Raw genomic sequence first — 22,047 nt, forward strand, 5'->3', positions numbered from 1 at the left:
CCTATGAACAGGAGAAAGTTCATACATCTGAAGAGGCAGTTGAACCCATCCTAGCGGTTCAATAGGGAATAACTTGATGAGGATCTGAGAATCACACCCAGTCCATTCCCTACACAGTACTGGTGGGTTATATTTGGACACCCTGCTGTGACAGATCCCAACACTGGATCCACAAGGAGACCTCTCAGAGGGAGGGACTTCTCGTATGGTCCACCCTGACCTCTGTGCCAGACTGCGTACAAAGACAGTTTAGCGAAGTTGAGTTATGGGATAGTTTTGAAATTACGCACATCGCCCCAGATTTCAGCTTGGGCATCTACAGTCCAGAGCATGGGGACAGAGAGACTGGCTGCTTTACAATGAGCTAGCGAGGGCGGCAAGTTGTTCACATTGTGAGCTTTCCATTACGCTGAGGCAGTGTTTTTTGTAAAGACACTGAGATAGTAAATATATGATCTGCTAACACGCCGAAACAAATTGAAGTAGTATTGAGAAGAGCAGGTTTCTGAGGCACCAAATCAAGAAGCACATTTCAAAACAAGGGAGAGAAGTCGATATTGCACACCTGACTCTCTCTCACAGTGTACGCTGCGTTACTCAGCCGGGCCGTTTGATGGGCTGATGGGTCTGCAGGGGGTCTTCTGACACAGCGGGCAGCTTTCAACATCAGAGAGTGCAAGTAAACTCTAGTCTTTGTTTTTCTCAAGCATTAATGCTAACTCTTTGAGTGCTATGTGACGTTCCTTTTTTATAAGGTGGCTGTGCAATTATGATTATTTATTAATAATCAGATTCGCTTACCCAGGGTGACTTACTGTAACTGACTTACTGTATGCCTCAGCAAGTTAAAACCCGATACATCGCTGCTGGAAACCAAAAGTGTTTATGGACGACAGTATTCCTCTGATGTGCTTTGTTTCCACACAGTTTTGATCAGCTCTGTAGCAATAGGAGCTCGTTGTCCATCTCGTAGGGTGACCACTGTGGTTACTGTCATTAGAAATGCTTATTTTAAGCACCTGGCGAAGCAATATGAAAGTAACAATGTTAGGAAAGGCAGAGTTTCAGCCCATGGAGGATTCGCATCTCCACTATAATGGCAGTGTGGGCAGCAAACGGCCTGCACTGCATCTGAGTTTCAGATCATGTCTCACGGCCTGTGGGGTTGGCTTGGCTCAGGAAACGCGCAGAGACCGTTTCAGAAAGTGCCGTTTCGGCCGCTTTGTTTCACATCTGCTGCTCTCACACACGGCCTATCGTGCCTCATTTTGTGAATTTGATCTCGTCAAACTCGGGATGAAATGTGGCCGTGGTCTTCCCACATTTTTCTTTTTCTTTCTGTCTTTGAATTATGATCAGCTGGGTTTTGAAGACCGGGTACGTGTCGATGTGTCAGAGCACGCTGACTGAAATGAGTTTCTCTAGAACCACCTGTTTTATATTTAGGCCGAATTCCAGATCTAAAATATGATTCCAATGTCATTTATGTTTTCATATGAGAGAGCAAAATTAACTGGGTGTAGAAATGCATCTTTTTAGTGTTCACCACCGTACACACTCATTGTAATCTGAAATTACTCAGTAATGATTAAAACCCCAGTAAATGTAGTACATCGAAGTATAATCTCACTAAAGAATGGAGAGATTGACTGATCCACAAAACAAATGAGAGCGAAGGATCTGTGTTGTATAACCACTGCAAAACGTACCGGACGTCCCTGTGAATCGTCGATGACTCTCCAGATGTTTGTGCTCAGATTGACTGTTGCTGCTCTTTCCGGCAGCTCAGTGTTTTTGTAATTTGTTACAAAGTGTCCAATATTTGTCCTTTCTTCCCCTCCTCCTGTTTTAGGGCTGCGGAGATCCTGTACACTTTTGCTCTGGCGGATATTCAAAGGTCTGGCAAACTGAACGATTTCCCCTCCTCGGAGAGCTATAAACTGCTGACTGAAGCCCGGAGGAACCTGGGCCTCTTCCAGCACCACGACGCCATTACCGGGACTGGGAAAGACTGGGTTGTCGTAGACTATGGTACCAGGTAGGATATGAAACTATTTTTTGTTTTCCATATAAGCAGCTTCCTGAACCTGTTAACCTGTTCAAGGCTCACGAGTCTGGCTTAATTACAATTATTCATACTTCTTAAAACTTACATTTAAACCCGTTTTGTATAGTTTCATGCAGGTTGACTATTTACTATTAATCTTCACTGGACTGTCCGAAACCGGTGGAGAATGTCAGTCACGTGACAAACGACTGGAACACAGACGGTCGTGTGCGCAGAGTCAATCTACCGATTAGAAAGTTTAAAAATGTGAAGCAGAATTGTTTGGGGCTTTAATACCCTCAGTTTATTACAGACGGACAATTCAGATGTTAATCAACAGTGACTGGTTTTCAGCGCCGATAATCTCTGCAGTGCAGGTTGTCTGTCGAAGATCAATACTGTGAGTGACATCCCTTAGCGGCAGCAGGGACCACACCAGGCCGCATCGATCCGGCGGGGGTCTGGACTCTGGGCGCCAAGTATCATGTGGCAGCGATGTCTGCCCTGAGTGTGTAATGCTGCTGGCCAGAGACGCGCCGCTGCCCGGAGTCTCCTCTAGCTCTGGGCACCGTCTGCTCAGACGAGGGTGGAGTTTGATGACCTCTGAATAAGGCTTCACAATCCCATTAAAAATTATAAAATTCAAGATTGACAGCTTCAATGCCTGCACCGAGTCGGGACCTGTACCCTTGTCGCTCCAAGATGCAGTAACAAGCCGAGAGGGAGAAGTGGAGAGAGAGCAGCTCCAGTCAGACTGAGTCCTATTGACTGTCTGTCTAAGTGGCTGAATTCCTTGGCCCAGTTTATACGATCCAGGGTGCTCTTGCAGCTCACAATATACCAGGTTTTACAACAAGGTCCTTAGACTTCCTCCAAAAAAAAAATAAAAAAAAATGCATGCATCTTATATTTATCTCTGTGCGTCAATATAGGCTATACTTGGAGGTATATATGCATAGCACAGTCGTGTCACGGCTGTTGAAATTGCCTTTTTCAGACCTGGCCTCCTGTCAGGCTGCTAATGGAGACATGCAGTGAAAGTATTGATTATAAAATCGGTGCTGACAGAAGATTTCATAACTGGGTTGTGGAAGCGAGCTGTGATTTCCCAGCCGGACTGGCGCCATGGTCAGCAGGCCCGGGGCGGACGCTGGCATCCTTTGACGGGCAGAATGATTGTTTATTGATATTGATATCGATGCGGTGCGGTGCGATACATAAAAACATGGAAGCCATTTTAGTAGCCGATTGATGTGTGAATTCTACCAACTAAAATATCTCTTCAGCAAACAATTGATGACATTTTGAACTCTTTTGATCATAAACATTAGCTGTATAACCTATAAATAATATATGCTTTGCAGGCACCGTCATGTATTTACTCTTTAAATAGTGTTTTCTCCCAGGGTATTTGTTTCTGACACTCTGCCCATGAAGTGAATCCAGTTTGAGGAGCTAACAAGAGCCCCTTTGCCCCTCGCTCTCTGCAGTAATGGAGTCGAGATAAACCCCCACTGTTTATACATAAACGCTGTTAAAGACTGAAATTACTTCTGGTGTGTTGTGGGATTTCTGGCAGAGCCGACCATCCCAGAAGTCACGCTGACATGAAACCGAAATCATCCTCTCTGTAATATCCCTCTTGCTTGTTCTCTCCGACTCCTCGGGGACATTAAACAACGCTTTTGGTATAGAGAGAGATTACAATAACATTCGACTGAACTTTAATCACCAAGTAGTAGATTTTCAATGTAATCTATTTAATATTAAATCGTGCCGCATAATCTAAAGCCTTACTGGTTCAGGTTGCAAGCAGGTTCAGCTCTTAAAACAATTATGTTTGAAGATACAACCTTCCTAGAGCAAACTGAGCCTGAGGGTGAAGGCTGTGCGTGGACAATGTCTTGTTTTCCTCCCTGTCAACTGTGTGACCTTTCCGTTTCGTGTCCGCAGGCTGTTCCACTCGATTTTGAACCTGAAGCAGGTGATCATCAACTCGGCTCACTGGCTGATCCTGAAGAACAAGGAGGAGTACAGCCACAGCCTGTCCAGCCCATTCCTCCAGAAGGTGAGGGTCTCAAAACCCTACGTCATCTTTCTAGGAACGTATACAAGCAGGGTGGTGTTCTCAGTCCGAGTGTGTAACGAGGAGGACCCTCTTACAGTGGGAGTGAAGTGAGACTGTTGTTCCTGCGCTGCCCTACAATGAAGTCTCTGTCTGTGCGGCTCCTTGATGCAGCGGCAAAAACTGTGTGTTCATTGACATGCTGGGTGTGTGGCTTTTTGGCCAGATATCCACTTTCTTGCTCTTTTCTTTCATTATTAACATATTGTTCACTGTTCACATGGCCTGCAATGATTCGGGCTCTTGTGTGTCCCTCGGTCTTCCTCCTCTGTGTAATGTTCCCCACAGTGGACTCTGCTTACCCATAGGGCACACATATATGCATATGTGTGTGTAAGAGAGAGAGTTTGCAAACATTTATGCATGCATGTGAGAGAGAGAGAGAGAGATTGCAAACATGTTTTCATGTGTGTGTGAGAGAGAGAGTTTGCAAACACACATGAATGCCTGTCTGTATTATATTCACATTTGTTCACTCTGCTCTTCCTCACAGGATGACATCCAGCCATCTCATGATGCTCTGCCTCTGAAGACGGTGCTGAAGCTCAGCACAAAGCCCAGGTAAGCGCGTCTTCATCTCTGTCACCAGTGCAAAAGAAACGCCACCACCATCCAAAACACCCGACAAATAAATACAGCTGTGCGTCCTCCTGAACATCAGAGCAGGACCGGAGGCGCTGTTTGTACGCCACCTGCTGAGCTGTCAGGAGTGATTTTGGTCTGCCGGGGAAACGAGGTTGTCAAATGTCTCCATTATGTCTGGCAACCGGAGATGTCAAAAATGACGACAGAGGGAGATGGTTGATTTTCCACTGAGTCCAATTCAATTTATTTGCACTGCTGTACCCAGAGATACAGGATGGAGGAAGAGAACCATTTGAACGGTTGTTTCAATGCTATAATTGTTTGTGCTGTTTTCTGCTGGGGTGGCTGACATGAAGTTTACTCTCTGACTTCACAGACAAACGCTGTGCTGTGGAGGCTTGTTATAAAGCAATGGGGGCATTGTCTGGTGCAGGCAGAAGGTTTTGGTACACACACAAAATAATAATAATAATAATAAAAAATATTAACTGCATTGAAAGGTAATTTAAGGAACATAAGACAGTGTCCAATCGAGAGGAGCCCATTCGCCCCATTGTGCTCGTTTGGTGTCCATTAATAACTAAGTGATCAAGGATCCTATCCAGTCTGTTTTTGAATGTTCCCAAATTGTCTCTTCAGCCACATCGCTGGGGAGTTTGTTCAGATTGTGACGCCTCTCTGTGTGAAGAAGTGTCTCTTGTTTTCTGTCTTGAATGCCTTGAAGCCCAATTTCCATTTGTGTCCCCGGGTGCGTGTGTCCCTGCTGATCTGGAAAAGCTCCTCTGGTTTGATGTGGTCGATGCCTTTCATGATTTTCAAGTCCCCACGTAGTCTCTGTTCAAGGAAGCCCAGCCTGATCACTGATGTGTTGTTTAGGGGCCATCTCAATTTATTTTATTGGACATAATCAGCATCCCAGCATGTAGGTCAGTTTGTGTGGTGTGTGTGTATTTATTTAGTCTCGATCTGCTGTCAAGAGTCCAAACACACTACCGGTAGTGTCACTGTGGTAAGAAAGTCCCTTTGCTGTGTTTCAGGTCATTGGTGATCTACAACCCAACAGAACAAGTGCGCTCGGCCGTGGTGACGGTGTTTGTGAACACACCCCGCGTAAGCGTCCTCACCGCCCTAGGGCGCGCGCTGAAGGTGCAGGTCAGCGCCGTCTGGGAAGAAGCGACCAAACCATCGACGGAGGCTTTCCAGGTACGGTGTCCCGCAGGTCTGCGTCGTCTGACTCGCAGAAGTAACCTTGCTTGTTTGTTCATGTTTCCCCACAGGCAGCTGTACAGCGTGTCCTCGACCTGCGTTTGTTTAAACACCTCTTATCCCGTCACTCAAGCAGAAAAGTCACTGCTGTGTCGTTTGCAATCCGCTCTGTGGTTTGAAAATGAATGGTCTCACTGGAGTGTCTGCGCGTGAGACTAGGGCCCCGTTGTTGTACTTTTTTAATGTCGTTTTCCTTTTTATTTTGAATGTCATTCACTGTGTACATTATATAACAGCCCTTTATAGTGACTTGTTTTGATCGGTCGTCTCCCCTCCTCCTCCGCGCGGTGAACTGCTTCTGTGAAGTCTCTGTAATCGATTCAGGTAATAAGTTTACCAATCGAGTGACTGAAGGGAGGATTGAAGTGAAATCTGCGTTCGCAGCCTGTCAAAAGGTTATCTTGGGGTGGCCTTCATCCAGCCATGGATCGATATGGGGTGATGGTGATGATATATAAAAAAATTATATAATCAAGGGAAGAAATTAATAGTGCTTGAATGGGTAACTTAAGCTTCAAAGATTCCGACGTACCTTTGAATTTCCAGCCGTCTTAGAACACTTTGAACATTCGAGACTTTGAAATGAACCCTGCGGTTTCCCTCGCCTCGTTTTTTCCCCTCTGTATTACAATGGGGGGCCACTAAACGGCTAAATGAGGGGTTTGGGGGGGAGCAGGTAGTTACATCGCCTGCCTGGGGGGGCTGAGGCTTACTGTAATTACAGCGCTGTGTTGAGTGCATCACACACTGCTTGTGTCGGCTTGAGGACCGGCGCCCCGTCTGCGGCTCGTTGTTACGGGATAATGAGACACCCCAGGGGTGAAATGACAGTGGCTCCAGATCACTGTAAAGATAATAAACCGCATCAAAGGACGGCGTGATGGTGCAGAAGTAAATAAGATGAATGAGTGCTCTGCTGACTCGGCTACTTGTTCTCTGCGTCGCTGGTCTCACCTCCTCTCAGTTCCCAGGTCTTTGGAATATTTACTCACAGTGATGTGTCCTTGGTCTCGTCTGCTCGGGGATTCTCTTTAAATATGCGCAGATGTCAGCGGTGCGGCCCCCCGCTCTGTGCACTCAGGATCAACACTGAAGAGGGTCTTTTCACCGTGAGCCTTGAAACCCGTCAGCAGCGTGTAACGAGCTGCTGATTCGAGAGTTACACGGCATCTGTCCGGCCTCTAACATGTCCGTCCATCTGAAACACTGGGACGTACATTTCTAAATGTGTTGTAATAAAAATGGCATTCTAGTCATGGTTTTGGAAGACAGATCTCTAGACATGGAGTATGAGTGGCGTCACTAATTACTGCCCTGTTATCAAAAAAATAAACAGATAAATCAGATTTGCCTTAATTCTGTGTCCCGTCTTCCTTGTCCCCCCCCACAGGTGTCCTTTGTGGGTCAGCTGCCGGCGCTGGGTCTGGGGGTCTTCCAGCTCTTGGAGGGCTCGGACCCCGGCACTGCCCTGGCCGAGTATTCTCTCTACAGACCGGGCGGGGGACTGAGCCCCGGCCCCAGCCAGCCATTCAAGCTGAGTGTGGTCCAGGAAGCCCCCCAGCCCTTCACCATCGAGAACCAGCACCTGCAGCTGTGGTTCTCTGCCGCATCGGGCCTCATGGAGGCGAGTACGGACTGTCTCTGGGGGGAGGGGTCCTCCTGGTTTTGTTTTTGTTTGATTTGGACAGCAGTCCTGTTTGGGTCCCAGCAGAACATGTACGAGCCGTCTCCTCCACATAACGGCTCACCAAACCAGCCCCAAATATTTTTTTTTCTTCTTCGCAAAAAACAAACCAAAAAAAAATCCACACTTACTGTATTTAAATTGACTAATTAATTATTTAATTTGATTTGAACAACCCAGTTTATGCTCCTCGCCCCCCCCACACACACGCCTCCCCACAACACGAGGAGTTTCACAGGCAGTGACCGAGAGAGACTCGGGACCCTCTCACCGCACTGCCGCCTCTCTTTCAGAAAGTGAAGTCTAAGGACGATGGCGGCGAGCACCAGGTGAAGGTCGAATTCGTGTGGTACGGCACGACGAGCAACCGCGACAAGAGCGGCGCCTACCTGTTCCTGCCTGACCGGGAAGCCAAGGTATCCCTCTAGACACGAAGTGGTTACGAATAAAACGCGCGAAGACTGCGAGATGTTGCGTGTCCACCTGTGGCTGTTGTCTCGATGGGAGGCCGGCCCACACCTCATAGCGAACTCCATCGAGAGGCCTGTTTGTGCTAGTGCTACAGCCTGTTATTACTGGGAACTATGTTACAATTGTGATTGTTTGCAGCCATGAGTTTTGTGTTGAGTTATTGGCGAGATGTGGAAATGCTTTTGTATTCTTAACATTTGTATTCTTTAAAAAACACTTTCCTCTGCAACATCAGCCCAGGTTGTAATATTTTGATCTGTCTTTACGCAAATACCCAAGACCGAAAACACTCAACTTTGAAATCCTTCCAAATGAATCTGTCAGGGAAGATCTTACCTTTGCCGACTAGAAAGGGGTGGCCATGTTCAGGGGCTGTTCCGTGCCCTTCGGACGCCTGGGGGCGACTAAGGGAGGTCTCTACCACCGTGTTACCCCTGATATCGGTAGTGGCGTGCTTGTACGAGACATCACGAACGTGGGACTACGCTTAAAGGAGGCTAGACCTAGTGAAGACCTTACCTAACTGCGTAGAGTCCTGTCTCTCCGTGCACAACACCGTGAAGCTCACTCTCATTGGTTTCTGTCTTCCAGCCATACGTGACTCAAGAACCTCCTACCATCCGAGTGATGAAGGGACCAGTTTATTCTGAAGTGGTCAGTCTCTACCGCCACTTCACCCACACGGTGCGACTCTACTATGTGCAAGGTAAGAAGCCGGCAGTGGTAGTCTTCTCAGTGTGTTTTTTAATATATTGCGCTTCTTTTCAGTGTGTGTTTCTTGTTGTTCAATAATACACAGTATCTGACAGAAAAACACAATAATAATTAATGTATCCTTTGTAAAGGCAATCTTGTGTAGTTTCCCTAATGAGGCGTTCCTCCACTGAAGCACACCGGAGGCTGTTTTCAATTATTTAGTTGGTTATTTCGTTATGTTAGAATAATATCCAGGTAATACATTCAATCATTTGCCAGATTATCTCCTGTCCCCCTCCGTTTAGGACAGTGCACTTCCTGTCTGTATAGCAGCCTCTCACTGGTGGACGTGTAACTCAGATCACACATTCTCTGCACTCTCTGATCGAGGAATACAGGCTGTGGTTTGTTTAAGGACCCTCATCGCTCATCTAAGACAGGCTTATTTATTGTGCACAAACCCTTCTCTACACAAATATTAATTAACCACAAATGACAGACACACGGCAACCAATCCAACCCGCAATCCGAGTTCGTAACCTGACGTCCTTCACCATCTGTAGATTCTCCGGCTTCTCTCACTCTTTCTGTCACGCTCCCTCACTCCCTCGTTCTTCTCGTTGTTTACCTGGCTCAGCCTCAGGGCAGCAACATGAACTTGACTTGTGTGCAGATGATATTAGTTATTCGTAAGTGTGTAGGCTGTCTCTCTGAATCTGCTTCCTCACGTCCCACAGCGCACATCTTCCTCACAGGCACTTGTGTGAAAGTGATCAGGAGTGAAATGTATAATTCCAGCCACACAGCCCTCTCTGACCCCTAGGGTGGAGAAAAGCATATCTTTGCACAAAGCTAATGCCTTTCCTTTCTCACTGCTACACGATCCGGAATCTATTTGGCGACGGATTCAGCTTTAGAAAATGAGGTCGCCTCCAGCCGTTGTTGTAATAAGCTGTTGATGCACAATGAAGGGGGGAAAACATTGCCTTCAAAAGCAGCATTTAAATGATTGAGCATTCAGCGAACATTTTGACATTGGAGTTGTGAAATGTGCACGCTTGATAACTAGAAGACCAGAAATCAATTGCCCTTGTGTCTGGGGCAAGTTGCTGATCCAGTGATAAATTAGACTTTATGCGTGACATTAATGTTGCGTTTTTTAAGTAGAATTCATCTGGAAAGAGCAGATTTGTCTTAAATAAGCATCGAGTCCAAACACACACAGAGTTGACCTTGTCTTTTGCTTTGCTTTTAAGTCACCAGTATTAGTCTGATAGCAAATGTGGGAAATAGGACATTGTATGTGGAAATGTACTGCATAATCTGCAGCTAAAAAGACAAAAAATCAAAAACGTGCCACTTTAGCGTTTGACTGATTTTTACAGAGATGCCAAATGTCCCGTTTACATTTATGCAGCTGATATCTGTGCTGCGTTTCTGTGCACATCGACACGCAACGATCCTGCAGATACATTAAGTCATAATGCGACGTGGCATTTGGTGTCAGGGGGTAAATCATTACCGACGGAGTGGGGATTGAACACGGTGTGCTTCAGGACGGACCTTGTCTTGCAAATGCTTTTATTAAATAGTGGATGTTCGACAGACCCCAAAGCTTCGCTCGCAGTCCTGACCTCAGAGGCTGAGTTTGAAGCTTGTATACCTACGCGAAGCCAGACCTGTCACCTTGTCTCCAGGGTTTGTTTACTGACAGCTTCGCTCTGATCTCTGCATGCAGTCTTTCTTCTCTGCCTGAGGCTTTGTCTAATTTCTATGTAAATTAATATTGTAAGTTTTGCCGAATTTGGCCAACTCGTACAACTTCCAGCACTGAATTCCTGGAGTCCCAAGTCTTTTTTTATTTTGGAGATCGTATCTATACATGCACGCATACACACAACTGAAGAGGAGTTGCACATCCAGGTGGATAAAAACAAGTACTGTATACTTCCTCTATTGTTAATGAAACACGCATGTGAATGGGTTTCCGGAAACACAGATCTCTGCCTGTATGGGAACGAGGAGACGCTGCCGGGGGTTATCAAGGGTCGCCGGGTCGTAAGTGAGAAGTGTGAGTTTCAGCGCGAGAGAGCCGTGCCTGCTTTAATTGAGTTACCTTCCCCACGTTCCCGTTTCAGGAGTGGAGGGGCAGTCCATGGAGATCTCCAATACTGTGGACATAAGGGGAGAGTTCAACCGTGAAATTGCAATGAGGATAACATCAGATCTGGACAGCAGCAATCGATTCTTCACAGACCTCAACGGCTTCCAGGTATGGCGTCCCTTTCTCTCCCCCCTCCTTTTCCTCTGGATATTAAAGGGATATAACGTTCAGCTAGTGCACTGTGACAGGAAAAAGGTATTTTCTATGGTATACTGACTGGTCCAAATCAAAACTATTTCACAAAGGGAAACGCTGCCCGGCTGAAGTTAAGGACGTCGCTAATACGGTCCTGTTGGAGCGGAAACAGATGTGCCTTGTCCGTCGCTGACAGATTATGACATTTTTGAATAACAGTGCGTTTCCTAAATGTCACACCAGCACCATAAATCCTCATTTTGACTTATTTTCTTTTCCGTGTAGTTTTTCCCCAGTTCGTATTGGTAGTATAAGAGAGATGGCTGTCGTCAATGCGAGCGACAGTAAACCTCTTCCACAGAACAGCGATTCTCACTCTCCTGTTCCTCGGTGTTATTTTACAGGGATGCACATGCAGTCCGTTGCAAGCTGGGGCATCCTTGGTTCTTTACTATCGTTGGGATGCATATGAAGATTGCCATTGTCCTCCCAGTCATGCCCGTCACGTCAGTTACTCCGCTGGGTGGCAGTTCAAAGTGCCGTGGGTGTTTTTAAACAGTCCTGTGTGTACTTTCCTTTGCTTGGGAAGTTTTCCTTTCTGCCTGAGAGACAACCCTGCAAGAGAGATTGCATTAGCATTCAGCAGTGTGAGATATTAAACTGGGAAGCAGGGAAGAGAGCTATGAATATTCATAACGCTAACCCCCCCCCACCCCCTGCTGTGCCGAGCCGTACACGAGTAACAATCATCCTCTGCTGTACCCCCGTGGAAACGCTGGCCAGGTGTTCGTGTATTTCTCGGTAGCGTGGCGGTGTCTGCTGTAGACTGAGGAAATAAGCAGTGTTCAACAGGAGCGGACGAACTCTTACCCGACGGCTCGGGTACCTGCAACGGCACACCGATTAATTCCACTGTCTTAATAAAGGGATTATTTTAAATCCAGGTGGTTTTCAGCCGTCAGAAGACAGATGTTGCATTTCCGCTTGGAAATAAACCACCCCAGGGCATTAGACAGTCCTTCAGTCGAGACAGAAATAACACGACACACACACAACACCACCTGTAGGGGATACTGGGGAAAGAGCTAAAGGGTGCAGATTAACGTTGCTAAGAAAGAAAAGCCCCCACACACACACACTTTCTCTCACTCGCACTTACTCTCACTCTTACACACACAAATACACGAGTTATTCTGCACTGTGATCCACCGTTTGAACAGCCAGCGTGTAATTGGATCGAGCTTTATTTCCTTTTATTTCCCATTACTATAGTTGACAGAGACATAAGAACATAAGACCATGTCCAGTCGAGAGGAGCCCATTCGCCCCATCATGCTCGTTTGGTGTCCATTAATAACTAAGTGATCAAGGATCCTATCCAGTCTGTTTTTGAATGTTCCCAAATTGTCTCTTCAGCCACATCGCTGGGGAGTTTGTTCAGATTGTGACGCCTCTCTGTGTGAAGAAGTGTCTCCTGCCTCTCTATTCTTATGAGAACGTATTGGCAAAGCTCCACTAATGCTCATATGTATCTACAGTCTGATGATCTGACCAAATATCTCTGGTGTGTCTCTAACTTTAATTAGAAAGGGCAGTGCTCCTAATACTGACCCCTGCGGTACTCCTTAAGATTAGACCTCCAGTTAGAAACCGCAGTCTGAGCTCTCGCGGCAGAAAAGTCTCATAGTGTGCCTGTTTCCCCATGCCGAGGGTAAGGGAGGTGTTATCGCTGTAGCAATCCAGGGGATATACATATTTATGAGTCCTCCCCAGAAAAACAAATACTTTTCCCAATAACAAGTCTCTCCGCTTTTGTCAGTCGGGCCTGTTTATTTTGAATTAGCTCCGTTGGTATCGGAAGGCAGAGGAGGCGCCGCAAAATGTCAGTCATCAAAACATCAGATAACAATTATGCTCCTATCAAGGCAAAACTAATAATGGCAGAGCATGGAGAAAATACTAATGCATAAATACGGCCAATTTGCAGTAAAAACTCACTGGGAAATCGCTCGCTCTCTCTCTCTCGCTCGCTCTCTCTCTCTGGGAGGTTGCATATCTCCTCTCCTGCAGCACTTTTTGTATTTCTGGAAATCAGTATTTTGTTTTTTTTTATTGATGTTTTTTTTTTACTCGTCGCATCTTCTCGGTTCAGCACGGATGAGATAAGCCACTGACACTCCTATACTTTTGTAATGCATTGGATTCGCCGCAGGAGAAGCACTGATCTGTGAATAAACATCTGCGGAGAATGCAGGACTTTGTTTGTGTTTTTGTTTATTGTTGCCGTGTACAGTCTTGCAGAGTAATTGATTGATTTGACGTAGACGGTGTTCGTCGTGTGACATTTCTGAATCTCTGAACGAGCGTTGGCCACAGAGGAGAAGAGAGAAATGTTACTTTATTGAATCCGATTCGCCAAAATAGCGGTTTTATGTGGTGAAATGTAATCAGATAACTGAATATCACAAAGGCAATTAATTAAATTACATTAAAGTATATTGTTAATAATATTGTGCCCAGGAAACCATGAATGATGAACATATTTGATGCACATTAGAGGTCAGAATAGCTGTATTGCTCAAAGATTTGTCCCTTGCAATAGAGACATCCCAAAAGTATTATTACTCCCATTTTCTGAGTCCTTGTAACGGCTTTGCGGCAGATTTAGGTTGTGTTTGTCTTCGTTCACAACAGTAAAGCCTGCTTTTTATCAATATGTTTATACCTTTCTTGATTTCCCAAAGCTGCTGATATTTGCGATGCTGAAACCTGGATGAAAGTCAGTCCTCTGAGCAAGGTTACAGCCAACTTCAAATTAAACTGATGCCAGATTACGCCCAGGTCGGAATAAAGAGATTACACTCATGTTGGCTCTTGAGCTTCAAACTAGACTAACAATTCCAACGAGGTTTTTTTATTTATCTGGTATTATGGAGTAATTGTTGATTGCACACACATGCCTCTGACCATTATTTAGTGCGTGTTGACAGACTGACCGAGTGAATAATGGGGCTTATCACTCACCAGAGACCACACCATTGTCTGAGCTCCTCTGAAACCATTTCTCTCTCGACATGCGATCAGTTCCCGCTGACAGGAGCTGGGCTGGACAGGGTTAAGGACACGAGTCGTCTGCAGGGTTCAGGATGTGTGTTTGTGGACCATGGGTCAGACCGAGGAGACCACGCTTCGTCTGCTATGGGTGGGAGGTCCAAAGACCAGACGGGGGAGTCTACAGCAATGCCAGATAATTGTTAGTGGGCAGCAGGTCATGTGGTCTTGGTGAACGGGGCAGCTAGGTGTAGAGGAATCCAGCTCTTTGGCAGAAAAGCAGCAACTCCTCTCTCCCCACCGGGAAAATTGAGCTCTTCAGCAGATCAGTTTTAGCCCAGACGTCTTTATCCACCGATCACTCTTTGTGTTTCGTTAGAGCCAGTGCTCTATAAGTGTCTATAGAGGACTTCTTTATTCATCATTAAACAGTGTCTTCTAAAGAGACCATGACCTCCCGATACAACAGGGGGACACACGGACCCAAGGACACAAATGGAAATTGGGCTTCAAGGCATTGGAAGACTCTGTATAGGAAAGTTGAAGAAAGTGTTTTGTGATAATTATATAATGTTTTATATTAACACTAGCATTAGAAGTAGCTTGTATACAGACTGAGCAGATTAGCTTTAGCAGGCTAAGCAAAAGGTCAACAAGGTTCATTTGTTAGAAACTCCTGTCAGTAATAAAAGACGGTTCTACAGAATTCAAGACAGAAAACAGGAGACGCTTCTTCACACAGAGAGGCGTCACAATCTGAACAAACTCCCCAGCGATGTGGCTGAAGAGACAATGTGGGAACATTCAAAAACAGACTGGATAGGATCCTTGATCACTTAGTTATTAATGGACACCAAACGAGCACGATGGGGCGAATGGCCTCCTCTTGATTGGACACTTTCTTATGTTCTTATGTAACTCTCAGTGGAGACGCATCTTATTCCTGTAGGTTTTGAAAACTAGGCTTTTCAAACTAGATGTTATTGCAGGAAAGGAAAATTGTTATCTCTTGTACTTTTATTGTATTTTTTGTTGCTTCGTCTTATACACGTATCCAGACACATCAAGGTGACTCCCCCCCCCCCCCATCCCCCCCCATGAACCATTAATGTCTTATTTCATTGTAGTTTATTTCATAACAATAAAACAGGCTGGACTTTGTTGTGCTTTTGATAGCATTGTAAAGCATTAGATTAACGTCGGCTTGTCAGTTGTGTCAGGTTGTTGTAACTCAGACAATATTAAAAGAGAGGAGATAAAATAATCAAGTCGCCTCAGAGGCATTGTGTTATTGTAGCTGTAGTGTCCATTGTGTTTCGATGGGCAGGTCAGTGAAGGAAGAAGGAAACAAACAAACAAAGAACGTTTCCGAGGTGATTTAAATATAAGCCCTCTTCTGTATGGCATTGTGATACTGAACGGGGTCTTCATTGAGTCCCGTTGGACCTGAGCAAGATGTCTCCGAATCAAATGACACAATGGAAACTCACCTGTTGGAGAATCACAATTCGCACAGATCTCCCCCGTCCCTCCGTTCCTGAAATACTTGTCCTTCATGGCCATTGAAAGTCAGCAGCTCGGCAAATTGAATGATGACTGTAATTCTTATATTTTTGTCAATAAGCAGTTATAGAGCCACGCCAAATTAAATTTGTATAAATAACCTCTGTGTACGCATCATTTGGAGGGGCCAGAGCGCTGAGGAGCGGCAGTAATGGATTAAATGAAGTAAAAAGCAGTAGTGTGACGAGACATTTTCAGAGGTGAGAGAGAAAACACGACAGGCACACAACACTGCCTGTAGGGGATACTGGGGAAAGAGCTAAATGGTGCAGATTAACATTGCTAAGAAAGAAAAGCCCCCCCCCCCCACACACACAAACGCACACACACAAACCTATTTACACACACAGACAATCACACTCACACTCACTCTCTCACACACAAACACGCACACTCTCACACAAAGTCCCTCGCCGGGCCGTGCACAGCGCTGACCTCTCAGGTTTTCTCGCAGCGCTTCACAGAGAGGAGACGGCGGTCTGTGGCCGGCTCTGTGCGACGCCACACACGCTGGGTGGTTAACCCCCGGCTCAGGGGACTTGTGAGGCGTAAGACTACAATTTGTATTTATTTTAAATCAAGACGGCGTGGAGAAATCATAAAACAGTAACTTTGCGTGGGCGGCTCTCCTGGCATCAATTACATATTCCAGCCACAGAGCATCTCCGTCTCTTTGAAACCTCAGGGCATTGAAATTCTGTCGGCTGAAGCCCGGGCCTGCCAGCCCGTCTCTGGTGTCGCTCCTGCCAGAATAGGGGACGCGCCGGGCAGATTGAGAGCTACTGAAGCTCAAAGGTGGTTTTTTTCCTTCACTCTGATAAATGCAGAGATGCTGTTTGAGAGGTGTGTTACACATGTCTGTGTTTGATACTTTTTGTATTGGATTACGTGTGAAGTGTCACAGTTAAGCGGTCACAGTTTGCATGTGGACATGGCTGGACAGTATTTAATGATCTAATTTAACCCCATCTCTAAGTGTTTGTAAATTTCTGTGGTGCATACGGTCAGTGAACGTTATTGCAGGGTGATTTAGCTACAAAATGCTACGGTATGTTGTCAAAAGTGTAGAATTGAGAACAAGGGCAGTGATGTTCAGACTGTACAATGCACTAGTTAGAGCTCATCTGGATACTGTGGACAGTTCTGGGCTCCACACTTCAAGAAAGATATCGCTGCTCTAGAGGCAGTTCAGAGGAGAGCAACCAGACTTATTCCAGGTCTGAAGGGAATGTCCTACTGAGAGACTGAGGACCTGAACCTTTTCACCCTGGAACAGAGGAGACTACATGGGGACTTGATCCAAGTCTTCAAAATCATGAAAGGCATCGACCACATCAAACCAGAGGAGCTTTTCCAGATCAGCAGGGACACACGCACCCGGGGACACAAATGGAAATTGGGCTTCAAGGCATTCAAGACAGAAAACAGGAGACACTTCTTCACACAGAGAGGTGTCACAATCTGAACAAACTCCCCAGCGATGTGGCTGAAGAGACAATTTGGGAACATTCAAAAACAGACTGGATAGGATCCTTGATCACTTAGTTATTAATGGACACCAAACGAGCAGGATGGGGCGAATGGCCTCCTCTCGATTGGACACTTATGTTCTTATATATGTGTGTGTGTGTTTGCACATTTATTTTACTGAAATGTAAGTAAGTACAAGCTCACGACCCTGTTAAGAACATAAGACAGTGTCCAATCGAGAGGAGGCCATTCGCCCCACCGTGCTCGTTTGGTGTCCATTAATAACTAAGTGATCAAGGATCCTATCCAGTCTGTTTTTGAATGATCCCAAATTGTCTCTTCAGCCACATCGCTGGGGAGTTTGTTCAGATTGTGACGCCTCTCTGTGTGAAGTTGCAAGTGAGCAATACATTCCTTACATTCATTTTCATTGTGCTTAATTCAACATGTTTAGCACTAGAAAGACACAGCCGTATGTATTTACTTACCTACATTCTCACAGAGTCAAGATTTTGAAAGATTTGCAGGGATTTTTGATGGAGACGTTTCTTCTCACGGTTGTTTTGCCTTCTTTACACAGAAGACATCTGAAGTAGTGTCCAACACCACTCCTTTACACTGACACCCTTATAGTTAAGATTAAATTAACTGCGTCAACCTGAAACTGAATCAGACTCCAGCACCATTCTGCATTTTTGACCAGTTTTCGTTCCAGCATTGCCTTAAATAATTAGCACATTTATCTCGAGCTCTGTTTTTCTACATCATTTCACTCTAAGAACTATAATTATAATTACTGTACTGCAGGATTAATGTGATGCAACACGTTGGCTGGCAAGACATTCATTCATTCGGGAGATTTGAAACTATTAAGACTTACTTTAAATAACACAAGATCTGATGATAGAGCAAATGTTCTCGACTGCAAATAGTAGCCGTGTTTTTCACAAGACCAGATTAATTTGCCCATAAAAATCCTGCCACTGGCACCCTTCCAAGAAATTAACACTTGTTTGTCCTAATGTCGAAAAAATACAAAGTAGCAAAGTGTCCCATAAAGCTTTTAGAGTGCTAATCTAATCGTGAGCAAAAGCAAATTGTATGTTATTATTAATTTGTTCCATTGGGCGTTTTTCATCTTCTTAGAATGCACTGGTAAACATAAGTTGAAATTAAAGTTTGATGAATATGGCGTTGTCTGTTGCTTCATCGATTGATCGACACAGAGAGATGGGTGATCTAAAATGGTACCAAAGTCTCTTAAGAACATAAAGTGTCCAATCGAGAGGAGCCCATTCGCCCCATCCTGCTCGTTTGGTGTCCATTAATAACTAAGTGATCAAGGATCCTATCCAGTCTGTTTTTGAATGTTCCCAAATTGTCTCTTCAGCCACATCGCTGGGGAGTTTGTTCAGATTGTGACGCCTCTCTGTGTGAAGAAGTGTCTCCTGTTTTCTGTCTCGAATGCCTTGAAGCCCAATTTCCATTTGTGTCCCCGGGTGCGTGTGTCCCTGCTGATCTGGAAAAGCTCATCTGGTTTGATATAGTCAATGCCTTTCATGATTTTGAAGACTTGGATTAAGTCCCCACGTAGTCTCCTCTGTTCCAGGGTGAAAAGGTTAAGGTCCCTCAGTCTCTCAGTAGGACTTTCCCTTCAGACCTGGAATAAGTCTGGTTGCTCTCCTCTGAACTGCCTCTAGAGCAGCGATACCTTTCTTGAAGTGTGGACCCCAGAACTGTCCACAGTATCCAGATGAGCTCTAACTAGTGCATTGTACAGTCTGAACATCACTGCCCTTGTTCTCAATTCTACACTTTTGACAATGTACTTTGAATGGACAGTGGAAACGCATGTCAATCTGACACGGTCTGGACAGCAGATTGGGAGCTCTGACTATCGGTCACCCCTCATACAGTCCCAAAAACAAACCCTCTGAATCTCATCATGACTCTTCTGAGGGAGTCCTCGGTCAATACGGTGAAGTTCAAAACAAAACAAGCGCTGCCTGCATACCGATGGATACGTTGTGTTGCTTTAACTAAACCAGTAACAGATGGTTGAGAGAGAACAAGTGCTGGGTCAGTTTGTGTCCAGCTCCTCTATGATGCTACACGGTCCCTTGGTGAGGACGGCTATTCTATAGTGACCTTAGATCACTCCTCCGCGACTGTCTCCAGAGAGGTTGCCCCACCGCCTGGCTTACGAGGCCGGCCATCTGTTCGTCTACTGTTAACATAGACTGGGCACCAGCCATTTGTGCACAAAGAAGGAGATGAATCGGGACCGTGCTGTGTGTCGGAGCCCGTGTGTGATATTGACAAGCGACACGCTCTGGATCAGAGGTGTGTGTTCTCACCGGGATTTCACTTTCTCTGAGGGTTCTGGTATGAGTTTGGTATAAAAATACATTGCCAGGAAACATCTCACAGCTGGTGATTAGATCCACAGCAGATTGTCGTTTTTGTTTTGATAGAAACTAACAAAAACCCAAAAGAAACTGCAAGCAGGGGACAAGAAACATCTCCACAGCCCAACCCGTCTGCGGAGAACACACTAACTTCCCTACACCTGACCTGCGCAGCCCCTACCCATCTCCTCAGCAGATCCTGGTCAATTCAGCGAGGGCCAGGCCAGTCAGACTCTGCGGTTCACTGCCAGTCGCACCGTGTCGTTTCTCTGCCCACGAACAGAGAGATGCACACGTCTGAATGGTGCTACACACTCCCCTGCTGTGCACCGCTCGGAGTGGAAGTATCCGTCTTTCTCGCTTCTGCACAAAGCATTGAAATGTTAATGAATCCGAAGTATAAAGACGGCCCTGCGGGGTTTGGCCAAGCTATTTTTATCGCTCTGAGTCAGAGCCCCGCGACACGCGTGTGATTAGGAGCCGGAGTCATCAGGCGGGCCTTTCACAGAGATGCCGGATCTTTCATCAGCACAGAGACCTGCGCTCCCAAAACTTCTCTTCTCCGTGGGTGGGGGGGGTGCTTTTCTAGGAGGAAAATTGAAGGGCAACTTTTATTGCAGAAACGTTTTCTTTTATGCAGGAAATTGAAAGCAGTTCTATACTTAGAGCACCTCGGCACAGTGAAGGTGATCTATCACAGCTTCCTTTACAGTACAAAGACGTCTGAAATGCAATGTAATTTATTTTTGAAGCTAAGATCACAACGTCTCTCCAGTTGCTGCAAAAGTGAAATAAATCTGCATGTCTGGGCGTTTTTACTTGGCAAAGACCTGACTCTGACATGTGCACAGCATCTGTGCGGCACTGAGAGCTGACGGTTTATATCCAGTACCTCTTCAGTTACAAGACGTTCAGACTAGTTTTGAATGTGCTGTTTCTCATTGGCAGTTGGAGGGAGATGTTCTCCATCTTCAAGACATTTAAATCGCAATGTGTTTTCTTGGACTGTCTTAGAGGGATTAGAGGAGCTTTTCTGTCATTACTGTTAATTAGTTTCTTTCATAAGCAGTCGTATCATGCACGGATCCTGTAAGGACTTTGCTCGCTTGCTCCACCAGCTTGTTCCGTGTCAGTTAATCTGCATACATTTCTTCCAGGGCCACTAAAGGAGAAAAGCCGCCTCCTGACGAAGCACCTGACGCCCATGTTTTATTCATGTAATCACAGAGTCAGTGTGTTGCAGCTGGAGTAACGTGTGTTTTTTACGCAGATTCAACCCAGGCGAACGCTGAGGAAGTTGCCCCTCCAAGCCAACTTCTACCCGATGACGACCATGGCGTACCTTCAGGATAACCATGTCCGCATGACCCTGCATTCGGCGCAGTCTTTGGGGGTGTCCAGTCTGAAGCCTGGTGAGCAGCCTCCTTCTTGTCTGCTTCTACTTTCCCCTTCTCCTCCTCCTCCTCCTCCTCCTCCTCCTCCTCCTCCTGTTTGTTCAGATAGTTTTTTCTGTCTGACACCCCTAATTGGCATTTGTGTTGCCGCACCAGCACTAGGTAAACGACGGCGACACAAATGCATACCTTCGTGTCTCGAGAGGGTCCGGACAACACCCATGTGCGATTGACACTCATATGTGTCAGTGCACTGGATGGGGTTTGGTTTACTTCAGGCTGGAAGCGTGTTTCTACGAGACGCGGACGCAGTGGAGGTTTGGTGTTTCCTGAAAAACCATTTCCCCAGACTTAAAAAGAGCTAACGTTGACAGCCTCCGCTTTCTCGATTACCGCAGCAGCTGCAGAAGGGTTGTTTCTCGAGACATCATCTTGTATTTATTTTTTTATCACCTACTTGCAGCTCAGACAGAAAGAAGAGGTCATCGTAGGCAGCTACATTAAAATCTTCAAAAGCAGTCCTCGCCGCAGGAGTCTGTGGTGTGGAGATGCTCTTCGACTCCGCAGACAGTTCATTGTCAATTATAAAGCTGTTTAACGATTGATTAGGGAACAGGTTCTGCATTGCATGTCGATAGAGTAATCAGATCTGTCAAACGATGACAAATGGCTGTTTACAACTAACCCAACACAAACAGGACTAATAATTCAACTCTAAAAATGTGTTGATGTGAATAAAAAAAACAGAATTCAATTGGTTTTACAGGATAGAAGATATCAAAATGGAAGAAAGGCATCCAAGCCCTGATTGAAACCTGGATATAATTAAAATAATAGGAGGGGGGACCCTACTACAGGACCTTGAGGGACACCAGGCCTAGGCACGCAGTCCGAATGATGGACAGAGGCCTCGAGTAAAGCTGTACAGAGAGCAGCACATGCTCCTGCTATCATACATTAATTTCACAGCCTGTCCAGCTGCCCTGTG

At 45.7% G+C, this 22,047-nt stretch overlaps 1 protein-coding gene across 1 annotated transcript in view; it reads left to right on the top strand.

The window, feature by feature from the left end:
* Positions 1-22,047, top strand: part of man2a1 (mannosidase, alpha, class 2A, member 1) — a 94,418-nt gene that overhangs the window by 63,882 nt on the left and 8,489 nt on the right. Inside the window, exons 10-18 of the mRNA XM_066711586.1 lie at positions 1,853-2,038; positions 4,001-4,115; positions 4,666-4,733; positions 5,795-5,960; positions 7,414-7,647; positions 8,001-8,123; positions 8,770-8,884; positions 11,013-11,146; positions 20,936-21,077. Coding sequence (XP_066567683.1) covers positions 1,853-2,038; positions 4,001-4,115; positions 4,666-4,733; positions 5,795-5,960; positions 7,414-7,647; positions 8,001-8,123; positions 8,770-8,884; positions 11,013-11,146; positions 20,936-21,077 — 1,283 coding nt within the window. The remainder of the gene's footprint in view (positions 1-1,852; positions 2,039-4,000; positions 4,116-4,665; positions 4,734-5,794; positions 5,961-7,413; positions 7,648-8,000; positions 8,124-8,769; positions 8,885-11,012; positions 11,147-20,935; positions 21,078-22,047) is intronic.

Source organism: Amia ocellicauda, chromosome 8 (genome assembly GCF_036373705.1).
Source record: "Amia ocellicauda isolate fAmiCal2 chromosome 8, fAmiCal2.hap1, whole genome shotgun sequence".
Lineage (NCBI taxonomy): Eukaryota > Metazoa > Chordata > Actinopteri > Amiiformes > Amiidae > Amia > Amia ocellicauda.